The sequence below is a fragment of the Microcebus murinus genome, chromosome 5, assembly GCF_040939455.1.
Source record: "Microcebus murinus isolate Inina chromosome 5, M.murinus_Inina_mat1.0, whole genome shotgun sequence".
In the NCBI taxonomy this organism is placed as follows: domain Eukaryota; kingdom Metazoa; phylum Chordata; class Mammalia; order Primates; family Cheirogaleidae; genus Microcebus; species Microcebus murinus.
This window is the reverse complement of record NC_134108.1, coordinates 101665138-101681985: the sequence shown is the minus strand read 5'-3', so window position 1 is coordinate 101681985 and position 16848 is coordinate 101665138. Positions and strand designations below refer to the sequence as shown.

The following is a 16848-nucleotide window of genomic DNA, read 5'->3' as shown; positions in this document are numbered from 1 at the left end:
CCAGCTCAAGATTAAGCTGAGCCAAAGGGTAGGCCATGATCTCTGGTACAAAGGTGGAGAGGCACCCAAGTGACAAACTGCAGCAGACCCAGAGTGCTCTGGTCCACTGTGGCCCCAGTCAGCTGTTTTCTGTCTGGATTCTGTCCCATAGGGCCAACAGGCTGACAACCTGCTGTGAAAGCCACCAACAGCAGCATGGGACCAATACTACAAAGCAAGCATGAGCCCTCTGTCCACTGGGGCCCTCTCTGCCTTCTGTTCTGTGGCCTCACCCTGAACAGCCTGACTTCCGGGCCCTGGCCTTTTCCTCCTACACTGTATTCTTTTTTTTTTTTTTTTTTTTTTTTTTGAGACAGAGTCTCGCTTTGTTGCCCAGGCTAGAGTGAGTGCCGTGGCGTCAGCCTAGCTCACGGCAACCTCAAACTCCTGGGCTCAAGCAATCCTCCTGCCTCAGCCTCCCGAGTAGCTGGGACTACAGGCATGCGCCACCATGCCCGGCTAATTTTTTCTATATATATTAGTTGTCCAATTAATTTCTTTCTATTTATAGTAGAGACGGGGTCTCACTCTTGCTGAGGCTGGTTTCAAACTCCTGACCTTGAGCAATCCGCCTGCTTCGGCCTCCCAGAGTGCTAGGATTTCAGGCGTGAGCCACCGCGCCCGGCCCCTACACTCTATTCTAAATCTCAGCCCTGGATGGCACTCAGTTTCCTCTCTTGCCTCTGTGCCCTCCTCCCTTACCACCTGACTCTCCCCCCTCCTTTCTTCTATAGCTTTTTTCCTCTCACCTCTGGAACGCCTGGGTCATCCCTCCCTGCAGAGGCCCTGCCAAGAGGCAGAGTTCCATCCCTGGCACACAGTCCCCTAGCCTGACTTGCCCTGCCTTGGTGTGAGTAGGGCCAAGGGAGCTAATCATAGCAGCAAAAGCAAACCTCTCCTGCAGTGGCAGGGGCTTGCCTATGGGGCTACTTAGAGCTAGGAGTGTGAGGACAGTATGTACAGCTCTGCAGGGCCAGAGGAGGGGTGGAGGCATTGGCGTGGAAGAGGAGCAAAGTGGAGATACTTACGGAAGTAAGAACTGTGCTACAGTTCCTTCTAGGTCTGCTTCCAACACAGATGCTAAACAATCGGATGGAATACACACTCAGGCTCCTGGGTGCTTGCTGGGGACCAAGGGTCTTTTATCTCACCTCACTATGTCAGCCTTACTCAGGGAAGGTGCCAGTGAATCAAAGTCACTGCTGGGAATGGCGGCCAAATAGGTAAAGCTGTCACCATGCCAAATGCTTCCATACCTGTTATTCATCAGAGTCCCAGCGTGACTGGTCCAATTCCACAAACAAGGGAAATGAAGCCCTGCTTGATCATCTGCCCAAGTTATAAATCATTTGGTGAGTGGCTGAAGTGGGCCTGCGTCTCCAGCCTGCCAGGTGAAAAGAACTTCTGATGGCACACCCTCTGCGAAGGGGCTGAAAATCCCGGTCTATTTAATCCCCTTGCCCAGAGGGGGATGCTAAATCATACTTGACTCCCTCTACCTTTCTCCCAGTCTACAATCCTCATGCTAACAAGACTCTTGGCATGTCATGAGACAGCCTCGGTACCAGGGGGCTCCTTCCCCTTCCCTGTTCAGATCTCTAGCAGTCGCCAAACACACACAGGTCATATAATCAAACTCCTCCTGTATTTTATTTCTGTAGAAAGCCCCAGCCCTACCTACCCTGGACCCCATCTCCAGGGTTACTGGAAGGTAGAGAAGCTGTGGGTGCCAGTGCAGGAGGCATAGGGCACACCCCGAGAGCGAATCTGCAGGGTGTGGAAGGTGAGGGGTGGGTTGGGGCCCAAAGAGCCTGGGTTCAGGGACTCGGTGTGAGGCTCCATCACGGTCACAGGGACTGCATAGGACAGCATCTGGGGCCGGTCGTCATGGCGTCTCAGCGTGCCCTTGCCCAGGAGGTGCAGGATGCAGGAGAGGACATCGGTGCTGCTGCAGACAGACCCCCTACCAAGGGTACTGACCAAACCCCTGGAAGGACACGGACCCTTCTGCCAAGCCTCCAGCACCTGATATGGGAGAGGAAAGGGGGAACAGTAGGTCGGAGGCACCCAGCTTACCCCACCGCTAGCTTCTATTCCAACCACAAGCTGCTAGGACAGGAAGCCTCAAGGACATTAAGTACCCTGACCTCACTCCTCACACACCTACAGGCTGCATAGTGAACCAGTTGCTTCAAACGTGGACGCACCTCATATGGACTGCTCCCATTCCCCTGGACTCCCTGCAAAGCCTCCTAACCCACCATGCCCACCCTCACCTACCAGACAGACAAGCTGGTCAATGTGCAGCCCCTCATCCCCGTGGGCCTTGAGGATTCGGACAATGAGGCAGTTCACAAGGTTCCGTCTCTTCTCCAAGTTCCGGCCCTCTTCATCCTCAGCTTTCAGGTATGTCTGAGGTGGGATGAGCCACACGTTTCCCCTCCTTGGCCTGAGTTCCTCGCTGCTATCTCGAATCTTGAGGACCCCTGAAATAAATGCTGATTGCCTGATGCATGCCCATAAGGAGCCTGACCCTGGCTCAGAGCAGAGGACCCTCTGGCCCTGAGTGCATACCTCCTGGTACATCCTTTGGCTCCTGAAGGTCCAGGGGGCCTCTTGAAGAGGTGAGAGGCCCAATCGCCTGATCCAGCATGTCTCGGGAGAGCCCTGAGAGCTCCAGCAGGCTCTCCACAGAGACCACCTTAAGAGATGATGGAAAACATTCAGGGCCCCCCAAGAAGTGGAGAGGAAAGGGTGGAGGGAAAAAGGATAGGGAGGAAAGGTGAGGGACAAAGTGGGAGAGAGCAGAGAGGCCGGGCCACCTTCAGATCATTGAGATACAGTAGTAGCCACATCTGCACGGTGGACACATGCAGGGTCTGGTCCCCAAACTGCAGCTCAGCCCGGCCCAGCCACGTCCACTGCAGTCGCCTCTGTGAGCCTTCCTCTAGGGCAGGGTGGCTCTGACCTAAAGAGGAACCAGGGAAAAGTGGGAGACAGTCAGGGAAAGGAGTCAGTCAGGGCTTGGAATGAGGGTGCACCACTGGCCAGCCTCGCCCCTGGTTATCTGCAGAGTGTGTGGCCCCACCATTTATGGACACTGTGGTTGCTGGTCTGAGCTTCTGGATCTCAGCTTGCCCTGTGCATAGCTCCTTAGTGGGCCTCAAGTACCTGGGAACCACCCTGGGCCTAGCTTTTTGCCAGGAAGACACTCTGATCAGTGCCTCTGAGGATAGCCTTGTTTTATTTTTTAGGGAGAAGAAACCACAAAGTGAGGAAAGACCGGGGCTCTCATCAAAGTGGAATATTGTGAGAGAGGAAACAGTCTCCCCCATTAGTCTGAGAGCTCCCTGAGGGCAGGGCCTGAGTCTTTTCCCCCTCCTTTGTTGCTGCCCAGCCTGGCATCAGCCCCCAGTTGGGGGGGCTTGCGGTTATAGGTGACTGACCAGGAAGGGGCCAGACACCTACAGCCAAGGGAAAGCCCTTTCAGTTGGCCTCAGGTGCCTCCTGCCTCCATCCTCCCCACCTCCCACAGAGATTCCTGGGTCTTATTTAAGGATAGAAAAGGCAACCACCCAGGGATCTGGTGTCAGGTAGCACCTGTCACCCCAGCTGAAACATGAGCACCTGCCCTTTCTTTTCAAATCCACTCCAGTTTTTCTCATTGCCCAAGGAATTCCTACCCCTAAAGACCATCCCTTTTCACATCAAGGCTCCCAACCTCAGGGTCTATCCCCAACTCCAAGTCTGTTCCCAACAGCCCATCCTCTCCCCAGTCCCCTGTGCCCGGCTGCTCACTCTTGTTGTAGAAGTTGGAGTATCGGTTCAAAGTGCCCCTCAGGTAGGAGGGCAGGCAGGTTCTTGGGTTCAGTGTGTGGCAGATTGAGGCGACAGGCCAGCAGCGTGGGGACAGGACGAGCACAGACACTTCCGGCATTGCCCCTTCATAGTAGAGGTCCTCATTCTCTTCCTCCTCTTCCTCTCCCTCCACCACGTCCACCGCTGCTGCTGTCCCAGCTTCCTCATCGTCCTCGCTCTCGTGCTCCTTGCCATTAGCCTCACAGCCCACCTGCAGGGGCACAGGGTTCCCAGGTACCATGGCCTCCTCCAGACTGCTCTTCCTCTCTTCCTTCCTACCTGCCCATTTGCTCATCCCTTCTAAGGCACCCACTTGTATTTTCTTCTCTGTATCTTCCAGCTTTAGGAGTTCCTGATCAAGTCGCTGGAGCTGATAGACATGGAACTGGCGCTGCAGCTCCTCCGAGGTACTCAGGCTCCGCAACATCTGCTGGGGCAGGCGGTTGGGGAAGCAGGGACCGATCTGCTCCAGCACAGCTCCCTCCAGCCAGCTGGAGCCCACGCCCAGGAGACGGTCTGCCATGTAGTGCCTGCAGCACACACAGCCCAGGCACAGGCTTGGTGTGGGTGCCAGCGTGGCCCAGCCTTCAGGGCTCCAGCCTGCCTGCATCCCAGACTCCCAGACCCCATGAGCTGGCCCTGCCTGCTGCTGCCATCCTGCCCCACCCCTAGCTCCCATTACCCAGGTCCACACTCACTGGTAGTAATGCTCAAAGGTGGTGGCTATCTCCAGGCCAGAGAAAATGAGAACCGTTTCCAGGCATCGCTGCAGTTGCGCCAGCATCTCCATCCCCCGGGCTCCACCGATCCGGCTGCCCTGGATCCGCTGGTCAATGTGCCGGGCAAACTGCTCACTCACCTGGGCGTCAGCAGAGCACAGGAAAACCGTGAACAAGCAAGTGGAGCAGGTGAGTGGGAGCAGTGAGGAGGGTCTGGAAAGTAGATAGGAATGGCTGGCAGCTTTCTAAGTCAGTGCTTTTATCTATTTTTCCATTTATTTTTTATTTGTAAATATTCATGGGGTACAAGTGCAATTTTGCTACACTGATACACTGCATTGTGGTGAAGTTAAGGCCTTCAGTGCATATATCATTAAAGCAACACATATTGTACCCACCTGGTACTGTTTTATAAAATCATTAACAATTGTGCACATTAGCAATATTAATAAATTGTGGAATCTTTTTTTCACATTAACTGTGTCTAAAATTGAAACTATTATAATAACAATCATTTAAAATGAGAAAATAAGTTCTGTGTACAAAGATGGTCAGATGGTCATACCGTGAGGTTACTGATAAAATAGGACTAGGAGCAACTCAAGCAGCCAGGGCTTTCATGCTCCTGCTGCACAACCCTTGCTTACCACGGTGCTTATCACATTTTATTTAATAGTTTATCATTCACTTAACTGCATCTTGCCCAGGAGAGTGTAAATTTTAAGGGGAAGGTCTTCACCTATCTTGTTAGCTATTCTAGAGCTCTTATCACAGTGCCTGACACATTTTTTTTTTTTTTTTTTTTGAGACAGAGTCTTGCTTTGTTGCCTAGGCTAGAGTGAGTACCGTGGCGTCAGCCTAGCTCACAGCAACCTCAATCTCCTGGGCTCAAGTGATCCTTCTGCCTCAGCCTCCCAAGTAGCTGGGACTACAGGCATGTGCCACCACGCCCGGCTACTTTTTTCTATATATATTAGTTGGCCAATTAGTTTCTTTCTATTTATGGTAGAGACGGGGTCTCGCTCTTGCTCAGGCTGGTTTCAAACTCCCGACCTCGAGCAATCCGCCCGCCTCGGCCTCCCAGAGAGCTAGGATTACAGGCGTGAGCCACCGCGCCCGGCCTGCCTGACACATTTTAAGTGCTCATTAAATATTTGTTGAAAAAATGGGAATGGTGAAGTAAATCATAGTACATCCCTGGATGGTATTTGTGCAAAAATTAAAAATGAGGACAAATAGCAATACTGAAAAAGGCTTCTAATGTAACAGTCAAAAGAAAACAGGACAGAGCATTGTAGCTACTCGCAAGTAAATTATAAATCATGCCTACTAACAGGAGAAAGTATATCAAGCTATATTAGGCTGGTATACTGCAGGCCACTATTTTCTTCTTTTTTCTATTTTTCAAGTTTTTGATATCATGGCTATATACAAATACATGCTCACCAGAGAATGGGAATGGAAGAATGGGCCACTGTGAGATGAGGAAGGGGGAGTTTGTGGGGAGACCCAGGGGTGAGGCAAGGGTGGAGGCTTACGTGGGCAGCTTTGAGAAAAGGGAGCTTCAGCAAGGCCCCTGCGCAGCCGTTCTGCAGCGCCAGCAAGAAGGCTGCCCGTGGCCCAAACAGCTCAGAGCTCGACTTCTGCAGATTATTAAAGTGCTCACAATAGCGTGGCACAAAGTCATCATCTCGCCAGGATGAGGTCAGAAAATTGTTCACCTGGAAGGAAGAGGCAGGAGCATGAAGAGGCTGGCCACCCCCACCCGACAAGCCACCATTACAGTGCCCTCTCTCCCCCACCCCTGCTCCTGCCCACCTGCTCCTCCACCACAGCCCGCCAGCAGCGGGTCAGGTTTCTCATGATGCTGCTCGGAAGGCCCCGGGTAGCCAAGGAGCTCCAGTCATGGCTTCTGTTTCTGCCCTCTGTGGAGACAGAGAAAGTGGCAGAGGCAAAGAGCAGCCCTTGGCTCCCACGTTCCCACCCAAGGGTGAGCCCTGAGGCCTTTTCCTGACATGCTGCCACCCAAAATGATGTTCCCAGATAGGGGGGACACAGACCTGGAAGAAGAACAGGCTAGGTACGTAGGGAAGGGAAGGATGGACAGGAGCCTGCAGCATGGGAGTGGGGGCCCAGGGAAACGCTCCTAGCGAGAGCTCCCTCCTGATCCCCAGAACTCACTGGGCCGAGGAGTGGCCACCACTGGCGGGGATGCCTCGCAGGGCTCGACATGCACCAACAGGTGTGTGAGGCGGCGCACCCGTGAGGAGAAGGCTGCCGCTCGGCTCTGGGGGTTGTGTGCAGCCTCCCGACACTCCAGGTATTGGTCCAACAGCCAGCCCAGGGGGCTGACGCCATCCTCATCTAGAGATTGAGACATACAAAACAAGGCACAGCATGGGGGAGGCTGGGCTGGGTGGGACTGTAGAGAAAGAGCAGCTAGGCAGTATGACACAGGGGCGGGAGTGTCAAGGCCCCTCCTGACCTTGTGGTGTCAGCTGGCACTTGGGAGACGTGGGAAAGCGGGCAGCCCCTGGGCTGTGGGAAGAGGGCACCAGGGTGATGAATGCAGGCACCACAACGGCCAAGAGCATAACCCAGGTGGTTCTAGGGTAGGGTGAGGAGCAGGGTAGTGGGGCCAAGTAATGGGATTAGTAAAGGGGCCAGGTGTCGGGATGGTTACCAGGTGAGGTGATGTTCTGGACCAGGGGGCTGACCAGGGCCTCCCAGCAAGTCTTGCCCAGAGCTCGGGCAGCCTCGTAGTCGGGAAGGAAGCGGTGAGCAAAAGTCTGCTCCTGGCGCAGAGCCCCACTGAGTCTGCAGGTGAGGAAGGAGAAGGAAGGTGTCAGAGGCTTGAGACGTAAGTTAGCCCAGTGTCCACCCAGCTTAAGAGAGCCAGCTGGCCACCAGCACCCGGACTAAAACCCTGCTCAGTTCTTCAGGACTGCCCTATGTTAACTGGTATATGTCAGTCTCAGCCTGCCAGAAAAATCTCTTCTCTTCATCCTTCCTTCCTTCCCCTCCCCACACCTCAGAACACTCCCTGTCACCAACAGTATTAAGCCTCCATCTCATGGCCTGCAGAGACCTGTGTCCGCCAGCCATCTGCAGTGGCCTTACTGTTCCCACAGATACAGGCACAGAGACATGCTCTCACACACCTAGAACTCAGGTGCAGGAGGCTCATGCGGTCCTCTGCCATGTCCTGGCTCCAGGCCTGGGCCCGCACCATGTAGAAGAGGCGCGTGTGACGACACAACTGCTCCCGAAACACTGGCCAGAACGTGGGTTTGGGGCCCAGGATCTCCAACCCCCGAATGCGTGTATCGGTGCCGCCCTGAAATACACACAGCCCGTTTTCACTTGCCACGTGCCCTCCTTGTGATGGGCTGGGGTCAACTATGCTCTCAAGCCTCACCCCTGGAGCTGCCCAAGACCCAGGGCCACACCCCGGCCCCACCTGCTGGCAGCGCTTTATGCGGATCTGGATGATGGGCCAGAAGCGGTTCAGGTTCTCCAGAAGGATCACCCGGCTGGCAGAGGGCATCACGTTCACCTGGCAGGGCAGAGAAGACTGTCACCTCCACACATGTGGATGGGGGTGTCGAGAACACCCACGTGCCCCTGCCGGATCCCTCCCTTCCCCAGCCCTGGGATATGCAGGGTCCTGATCAAGGGATCCTAATGCCACCCCCGCTGCTCAGGGCCTGGTCACATGCGCACAGGGATAAAGGGCTCTACTTTCTGTGGGGCTCAGGACAGGGAGGTGTTTAGGAGTTCAGAGTCTGGGCAGGAGGGCAGATCCTGTGAGGAGTGGGCTAATGGCACAGGGACCCCTACCGAGTTGAGTTCCGTGTTAAGAGAGCTGGTGTTGTCACCCCCATACACCACCACCCGGGCTGGCATGTAGCTCGAGTCCTCGCTGGCTACCAGCAGAGTCAGCTGCCTGGGAGTGGGGAGGAGGAACCAGTCGGAACTGGAACCTGTCATGTCCTTGCAGACAGAGCCCAGAAGTTCACGGGGGTGGTGCTTCCCCAAAGACAAATACAGGGAAGTCACGAGAAAGCCTAGGTGTGTGGCTAGGCGGATGTGCGGGCGCATGTTACCTGATGAGGACGCCCTGGTGCATGTGCAAGGTGATGTAGTGGGAGCCTGCGCTGCCGTTGGACTCCCAGTAGGTCCTGGGGTTGCGGTCCGTCAGCTTGCTGGCTCGGTGCGGGTTGGAGGACACCTCCACCTTCTCCCAGCACTTGTCCTCCTTCACTTCCACACTGGAGCCTGGGGGCAAGTGGAAGGGGAAAGGTCACAGCCTGATAGGGTACAGAGGGAAAACAGATATTGGTGTGGAGACACGGGGCAACAGGGAACAGGCACAAACCCTGGCACAGATATCTGAGGAACACATCAAAGAAAGGGATGTTGATGGGCCGGTGGGTTCGTCTGTGGTCTTCGATCTGGCCTAGCACCATCTGCAGCCGGAACATCAGAGAGAGGGTGTACAGGAAGGAGGGGAGAACATGGAGAGACACAGGGAAACACATATGGAAGGAAGACCAAGCAGCAGTGGGCCTTCCTCCATAACACCAGCAGCGCAGGCCCAGATAGGGAAGGGGGCAGGGAACCAATGCCTCACTGGCATTCATGATCCTGCTGTTCCCAGCTGTAGGAACACAGCCCCTTCCCTGCCACTGCTTGGTTGCAGATTCTGATGCAGCTCCGAGCCCACACACTTCCCTTGCCCTTCCTCCTGACCTGGATGCAGCCTCCCAGGATGTTGGTGGTGAGTTTCCGGTAGAGGTGTGCATGCTTCTCACACTTGAACACCATGTCCCGCAGCTCCTGAGCCAGCTCCAGCTTCCCCAGGTGCTTTTCCAGGGCCTTGGAGATGGCATCTCGGGCTCCCAGCTGATTGAGCACCACAGCATAGTCCCTGCTCACTGAGGTCAGGCGGTGCAGGAAAAAAATCAGTTCCTGGAGCACCTGGGGTGGGGACATACAGGGGGAAGTGAATAACGGGGACAGGGCACGGGCCACCAGAGTATCTGTTGTAGAATATACCTAAGGGTGTGCAGGATGCTGGAGATGCTGCAGTGGACGAGACAGAGTGAGGAAGTAAAAAGACAGGGATGGGGAGATGTGAGAGCTAGGTGAAGTCAGAGAACCAGAGACAAACTGAAATGGAAAGAGCCAAGAGGTGGCTGCCACCCTTGGGGTTCCAGCCTCCTGATTCCCTTGGCAACAGCTGCAGAGAGCATCCTTGGGTTCTTTCATTCAGGCTCAGCTGCCCCAAGAGCCAGCTATGGGGCTGCATTTTAAGATGTTTGGGCCCCAAGCACAGACACTTGGATGGCTGGGAGGCGACTGAAAGGGACTGGATTTGTGGGCGGGCAGTCCACTTCAGAAACCACAATCTGGGTAACAGCCAAAAGTGACTGCAGACACTCACTGCCACCATGACTCTAGTTTTCTGACCCTTTCTGAAGCCTCTTATAGGGGGCTCTGGTATGTGACGGCCCCTCTGCCTCCTTCATCCCCTTTCTTTCATAGGCCCAGCCAAAAAAGGAGCCATCAGAGCTCTTAGTGTTTATATATATATTGCTCCCCATCTTGTTTTGTGTAAGAAAAAGATGGTAAGTAAAAACACATATTTGGATTTCTTTATATTTGCATAAGGGAACCCAGGTAGAATACATAAATTAATGTAAGTGGGTATGTGGGGGGTGCTAAGAGAATAAGGATTCAGGTGAGAGCAAGACTTCTCAACATGTAACTTGTTATAGCATTATGATTTGTGAACCATGTGACTGTATTACCTATTTAAAAAAATAAAATTCAATTTTAAAAGCAAAACTGAAACCAAGAGCACAAAGGCTTCACCATACTACTCCAGAGCCTTGCCCAGGGGGTCTGCCTCCCCAGTGGCTGCCTTGTGTTCCCCCCTCCTAGCATCTCCCCATAGCAGGGCAGGGCTACCTCTCGGTCAGTGTTTGGGGACCTCAAGCAGGCCATGCAGGCGTCCATGGCCTCGTGCCAGGGGAGTAGCAGCGCCTCGGGGAAGTCCACCAGCCGCATCAGGATTCTGGGGGACAGAGGCAGGCAGAGCAGAAGGATGTGCAGTCAGCCTCAGAGACCCCCCTCTGCCCAAGCCAGCCTCTCCCCACACCCTCACCTCAGAACAGTCAGGTGCAGCGCCCTGTTTGTCTCCGGAGTGTCCAGGCTCTGCATCAGCGCGAGGAAGGGCTGGGGCTGCCGCTGCAGCTGCAGTAGCAACGGCTCGACTTTGCTCTCCTGGGCCCCTTCCGAGCTGAGGGCTTGCTCCAGATCCAGGAGAATTTTCCCAGCAGGACCATAACCCTCCACCAGACGCTGCAGGGGAGTGTTGGGGCTCTGAGATGGGGGTTCTTTCACTACAGGAAGTGGGGAGTCCCAAGAGTTGGCCACAGTTAGTAATATGAAGGCTCAACAAAGGATAGACAGATTCATAACTCTCAATCTTTTTTTCTAATCTCTCCTAAAAATGGTTTTAATTTCTTTTGTTCCCCTAAAAGTTATGTTTGGGGATCTCATAACGTCTCTTAACATACTTATATGACAACTTTTATGACAGATTTTATATTCTTTTTTTTTTATTTTTATTTTTTTTATTTATTTATTTTTTTTTGAGACAGAGTCTCGCTTTGTTGCCTAGGCTAGAGTGAGTGCCGTGGCGTCAGCCTAGCTCACAGCAACCTCAAACTCCTGGGCTCAAGCGATCCTTCTGTCTCAGCCTCCCAAGTAGCTGGGACTACAGGCATGAGCCACCATGCCCAGCTAATTTTTTCTATATATATTAGTTGGCCAATTAGTTTCTTTCTATTTTATAGTAGAGACGGGGTCTCGCTCTTGCTCAGGCTGGTTTCGAACTCCTGACCTCGAGCAATCCCCACCTCGGCCTCCCAGAGAGCTAGGATTACAGGCGTGAGCCACCGCGCCCGGCTGGATTTTATATTCTTAAAATAACAAAGTAGCTTTCTGGCTGGGTGAGGTGGCTCAAGCATATAATCCTAGCACTCTGAGAAGCCAATGCTGGAGGATCGCTTGAGGTCAGGAGTCCAAGGCCAGCCTGAGCAAAAGAAACACTCCGTCTCTACTAAAAATAGAAAGAAATTACCCAGGCATGGTGGCACGTGCCTGTAGTCCCAGCTACTTGGGAGGCTGAGGCAGGAGGATCGCTTGAGCCCAGGAGTTTGAGGTTGCTGTGAGCTAGGCTGATGCCACGACACTCTAGCCCGGGCAACAGAGTGAGACTGTCTCAGAGAAAAAAACAAAGTAGCTTTCTGTCTGCAAAGAGCAGAGCTTTTCCCTACATGTAATAATTTGTCTTTCTCTATAACAGAAAAAGTTAAACGTGCGGGCTTAAGGTTTCAAAAATCTCTTGCAATTTTCTTACTTTACATCCTCCTTCATTCTTTAAGGAAACACATCTGCTTCTCCATTGGTTACTTATCCCTAAGTTTCAGATTTTTCATAAGGTGTCACATCTTCCAGATAGGACTCACAAAAATCAGCACAGACATCTGTCCTGTGCTGAGGCCCTAAAGGCAAGTCTGCTCAGCTGCTGTGTCTGTCTAGCACTTACCTTCCACTCTGGCTACATCTTTTGATTCCTGAGCCTGGGCCTGGGCTGCCAATAGGAGGACATCTTGCTGGGCCTCTAGAAGGGATGGGTAGGCTTCAGGCCCATACTTCCTATAGACATGGCAGTTAACCAAGTCCCTGAGGGCGCTGTCATCAAGTCGCTGTGGTAGAGACAGCAGCAGGTCCTGGGCCAACTCTATGGGCACGGCCAGCTCAGCCAGGATCTCATCATCCAGGATGTGCTGTCAGGGAGAAACTCTCACTGCAGTCAGTCCTGCCAGCATCGAGGCTCCAGGGGCCCTTGGTAGGGGTGAGGACCTCTCTGCACATACGTCCTCTCATGGCTGGCAGCTGGCTTCCCCCAAACAGTTCACCAACACCTCCCACCTTCGAACATTCCAGACCTCTCCCCTCCCCAGATAGCCCCTTATGCTATCTGACCTCCACTTTTTATCCCGAGCCTTCCAAATGCTCTACACAGTCCAGCCCTTGCAGTGGAGCCCTCCAACCTCTGAGTGTCTTCATGCTGGCTCTACCTCCCCATCTAGGTTCTCCTGGAAGATCTGGAGAACCTCCTGATGGCTTGGTCCATCCAGCTTCTTGATGAAGAAAAGGAGCTCCCACCACTCAGCCTGGGTCAGGTGTTCACTCTCCTCAGTGTCCTCATCCTCAGGCAGCACATAAGGTACAGCATACAGCTCTGTCATTGGCTTCCAACGCCAGGAGGGTAGGGCTGTGGAAATGGGCCGTGGGGCACAGGGATGTCACTGCCCACCCAGCCGGCCACGGCTCCCCTGCTCAGAGCTGATCCCTGCTTTCTCTCTGAGCTCACCTCTACCCAGGGCTCCATTGACCACTGCCCCCTGCTGCTCATCAGCTGCGGCCACTTCCTCAATGTCTTCCTCGAAGCCCAAGATCTCCAGCATGTGCCAGTGCACCCAATAGGTGCGACCTGTTGACTCCCACAACACCTGGAGGACAGGGAACAAAAGAGGGAAGGGAAAGAGAGGTCAGTAGTGACTGCCTGTGGCCCAGTTAATGAGGACTTACAGCCCTTGGGGTGACCACCAAATAGCAAAACCCTGGCATATGGAGAACACATAAACACACAGTGGATGCCTTCCCTCCTGGGGATGAGACTCCCTCTCCTCTCACCCAAGCCTTGATGGCTTGTGCTCCTACACTTCCTCCTGGCTCCAACCACCCCATCTCCTGACCTTGACCTTGAAGGGAGTCTTGCTATGTCAGTTTCTTCCTGAGTGTGAGTCTTCTTGATTTTACAGCTTCCTAAACCAGATATTCTCAGCCCTCCAAATGGCCCCTTTCTTACCTTTCAGCACCCCAGTCTTACCAAGGGTTTTCTCCTTGGCTGGCCTGCCAGAGCCCCCTGGATGGAAGTCCAGCTATGGGCCACTCAAAACAGATGCCCAGCAGCCTCCCACCGCTGTGATCGCTCACCTGCGCAGGGGGCGCACCACTGTTGCTCTGCCGGAACTCGCCTTCATCCCCGGCACTGATCTCCTCGTAATCAGCCAGCATCCGCACTCGCATCCCCGGCTGCAGCGTGTCCCGCACATACAAGGCATAGGTATTGCCACTTGCAAACTCAGAGCGGGGGCGAAACCGCCTTGACCTCCTGAGGGAGGGCTGGGCCTCGGGGGGTGGAAGCCCGGGGCCTGCATCCGCCAGCTGAGGCTGGAAGATGGAACCGGATGGCTGTGCTGAACTTCCTGGTCTGCTTGAGGCCCGGTCCCAGCGCATGGCCTGCACTAGCTCCGAGATCAGGGTGCCCATGGCCATACTGAACTCCAGCTCCAGCCGACCCCTCTCCCCACTCAACTCTTCAGGGGCAGAGTTGTTCTGGGCTCCTGGTTCTGTAGCACTGTCATTCAGCTGATCCAGGAGTGAGGTGATATACAAATAGTGCTTCACTAGGGAGAAGAGCAGCCTTCCTGGGACCTGCGGGATACAACCTTTGGCTTACATCCGCCTTGTCCCATCTTTAGCCCCTCCTTCCACACTGTCCTCTGTAAACAGGTACAAAAACCTGGTCTTTAGACTTTGTTAGCTGTCCCACCCTGCACCCCCACAGGATACCTGTGGCAGCTGAATGCCCTCGAAAGACATGGGATGCTCAGCAAGCGTGGCCTGTGCAAACAGTGCCAGCAGAGCACAGCGGCTGTCAAAATCCAGGTGTTTCTCAATGGCCTCTTGTTGGCTCAGTGACAGAAGGATCTGGGTCCGGGTCCCTGTAACCCAAACCCCAATCAGTAAATGCTCCCTAACCTCACCCTTCCCAGGCATCATCTCTCCTAGACCCTTCACCCTTTCAATCCAATCCTTTTGCCAACACAGTGGGAGGGACATGATTTGCTGATTCTTTCAAAAGCCAAAATTTACTATCTTAGTCATACAAACACACACACACACACACACACACACACACACACACCCGCAATATGCTACAGGCTAAACTCTCCCTTTGCATAGAAAGCCAACTAATTAATATGTGGTTCTTGAGGATTCAGTCTTCCCTCTTCCTGCAGAAATGCCCACCTCCCATGTCCACCCCCATTCCCATCTCCTTTCTTTCAACTCTAAGAGAAAGGCAACAGAATCATTTACGTACTGATGAGGTCAGAGGCTCCTGCCACAGTGTCCTGTGAGTCCCTGAGCCGACCCAGCCCCTCTCCTGCTTTCCCTTCCTCCCCATTCTGCCCCTCACCAGCGTCATGGGAGGACAGGGCTTGTATCATCCGGCCAGCACTCCAGCGAATCTGATAATCGGGACTACTCAACATGTGCATGAGCAAGTCCAGGACCCTTGGGTCTTTGAATACCCCAGTGAGGGGCTCGATGCTGGCATAGGCACTGAGCACATGGACAGTATGAAGCAGAGGGGCGGGAGGGATGGTGCCCACACATTCCTCTAGTTGCCGAAGGGCTCTCTGAATCAGAGACTTCACATCGGTTTCCATCTCCCCCAGCACAGATTTGTCCAGGGCCCCAGCCTCTCCTGCAGACTCCTGGGAGGGCCCGACGACCTGGCCATCTTCGCCCAGCATCTTGTGGCAGTTGGCATAGATCTCGTCATTGGACATCCATAGCAGGATGTGCTCAGCCTTGCAGTCTACTTGGCTGGAGCCCCCTTCCCCATCATCCCCACGCCGGAGGATGAGCCAGCGAATCTGGTACTCAGGATGCCCATCGTGGCCCACCCGCTGTCGGATCAGCTCATCGGGATACGCATGTAAGCCTGGCCCCAGAGGCACCCTGAATTCCCTGTAGCGAAGTTCCCCCACCATCCTGGCACCTGGAACACACAGGAAAAGAATAGGCAAGCTGCAGTGAGAGGGGAGGTCAGAAAATCAAGGACATCCAGGAGTTGGGGAAGCAAATGGCAACAGCTGTCAGGGTGGGTGGGGTGAAGCAGGGCCCAGGAGTTGCCCGCTGCATGCTGGGTGGGGCCAGGCTTAAATAGACAAACAGTGGGGTATTTGTTCTGAGAGAATACAAAATTTGAGGGTTAAAAGGAAGGTCTCCCCAAGACTCTGCAGCCTGGAGTGGATTAGTTTCGAACAGTGGGAGGACAGTGGGAGCAGGCAGCCTTGGAGTTACCGTCAATCCCAAGACCTTGGGATGGGGCAGCAGCCCTGGGAAGGAGGTGTGTGAGGCCCAAAGTGGAATGTGGGGGGGTGTTGGGAGAGAGATCCCCAGTGAGTGTGCAAAGGGGTGCTATCTCTAGGATTGAAGCACGGGAGTGTAAGTCGCAGAGGGAAGAGACCCAGAGCACTCGTGGTGGAGTGCAAGCCCCGGGAGCAACGGGCTGGGAGGAGGGTCTGGTCGCGGGCACAGGGCAGAGCAGGGCGCGCAGGAGACCCGGTGGTGAGGGGCGCGATGCTTGGGGGATGGAAACCGGAGACCCAAGAAGCTAGCGGCATGCAGTAGGGTGGGTGAGCGGGGCTAGGCCCGATAATCTAGAATCCCGAGGCACGGCAGGACAGGGGGACGCGAGGTCGGGTGAGCGCGAGGCTCGGTGGGCGAGTGAGCGGATGAGAACCCAGGGTACGGGCAGGGGGCCGCGGCGGGGCCCTGGCCACCTCAGAAGTCCACCGGGATCCTGGCGCGAGGCCTGTCCTTTGCAGAGCTAGGGACGCGGGACAGACGCAGGCGTCGACGCGGGCGAAGATTTGGGCCCAACCAAGGCCCCCCGAAGGGGTCGAGGCGGAAGAGGCGGGAGGGGGCGTGCCTCCGCAGGACAGGCAGGCGGGCGAGCAGGCAGGGGGCGTGGCGCGCGGGGACTCAGGACTCCAGGGCCGAGCCACGGTCGCTGCCGGTGCGGGGTCGGCGGCCGCTGGGGCAGGGCGGAGCCTGGTCTGTGCCTGCGGCGCCGCACGCCCAGCTCCAGGGGCTCTGCCACCCCCCGGAGCCACGGCTTATTTCCGCCAGACCCAGCGGAAAGCCAGGGGCCCTGGGAGCGCGCAGGGGCGGAGCTACGGGTGCCACCGCGGCGATGCGCGGCACCTCCTCCGCACCGCCCTTTCCTTTTCCTTTTTGTCCTCCTCCTAACGCCGGAAGTGCCTCCCTATTTCCCAAAATCCGAACCAGAAGAGAC

The 16848-nt window shown here is 54.8% G+C and overlaps 1 protein-coding gene across 4 annotated transcripts; it reads right to left on the bottom strand.

Annotated features, from left to right (window-relative positions):
* Window positions 1-1665: 1665 nt before the first annotated feature.
* CUL7 (cullin 7) lies at window positions 1666-16741 on the bottom strand. 4 transcript variants are annotated; one of them, XM_012773149.2, is made up of 26 exons: window positions 16334-16740; window positions 14863-15546; window positions 14331-14482; window positions 13692-14192; window positions 13066-13204; window positions 12770-12966; window positions 12235-12475; window positions 10786-11023; window positions 10590-10695; window positions 9369-9596; window positions 8995-9085; window positions 8723-8894; window positions 8457-8562; window positions 8077-8172; window positions 7778-7953; window positions 7300-7433; window positions 6798-6980; window positions 6435-6541; window positions 6155-6337; window positions 4596-4756; window positions 4211-4427; window positions 3838-4108; window positions 2862-3007; window positions 2614-2740; window positions 2320-2525; window positions 1666-2064 (listed from the first exon to the last, which is right to left on the bottom strand). In XM_012773149.2, exons 2-26 carry the CDS (start codon window positions 15536-15538, stop codon window positions 1741-1743), a joined length of 5178 nt encoding a protein of 1725 aa, XP_012628603.1. In that variant the 5' UTR covers window positions 15539-15546; window positions 16334-16740; the 3' UTR covers window positions 1666-1740. The 4 variants fall into 4 exon arrangements, with proteins under 4 accessions (XP_012628603.1, XP_012628604.1, XP_012628599.1 ...); XM_012773150.2 differs by having other exon boundaries at window positions 14959-15546; window positions 16334-16739; XM_012773145.2 differs by having other exon boundaries at window positions 3838-4427; window positions 16334-16741.
* Window positions 16742-16848: the final 107 nt, after the last annotated feature.

Bases quoted from the DNA above. Each gene is read 5' to 3' on its own strand.
- CUL7 (XM_012773145.2), bottom strand. From the start codon at position 15,538: ATGGTGGGGGAACTTCGCTACAGGGAATTCAGGGTGCCTCTGGGGCCA. The intron at 4,428-4,595 runs GTGAGTGTGGAC...TGTGTGCTGCAG, and splicing joins ACCTTTGAGCATTACTACCA to GCACTACATGGCAGACCGTC. The intron at 3,008-3,837 runs GTGAGCAGCCGG...GTTCCTCTTTAG, and splicing joins CTCCAACTTCTACAACAAGA to GTCAGAGCCACCCTGCCCTA.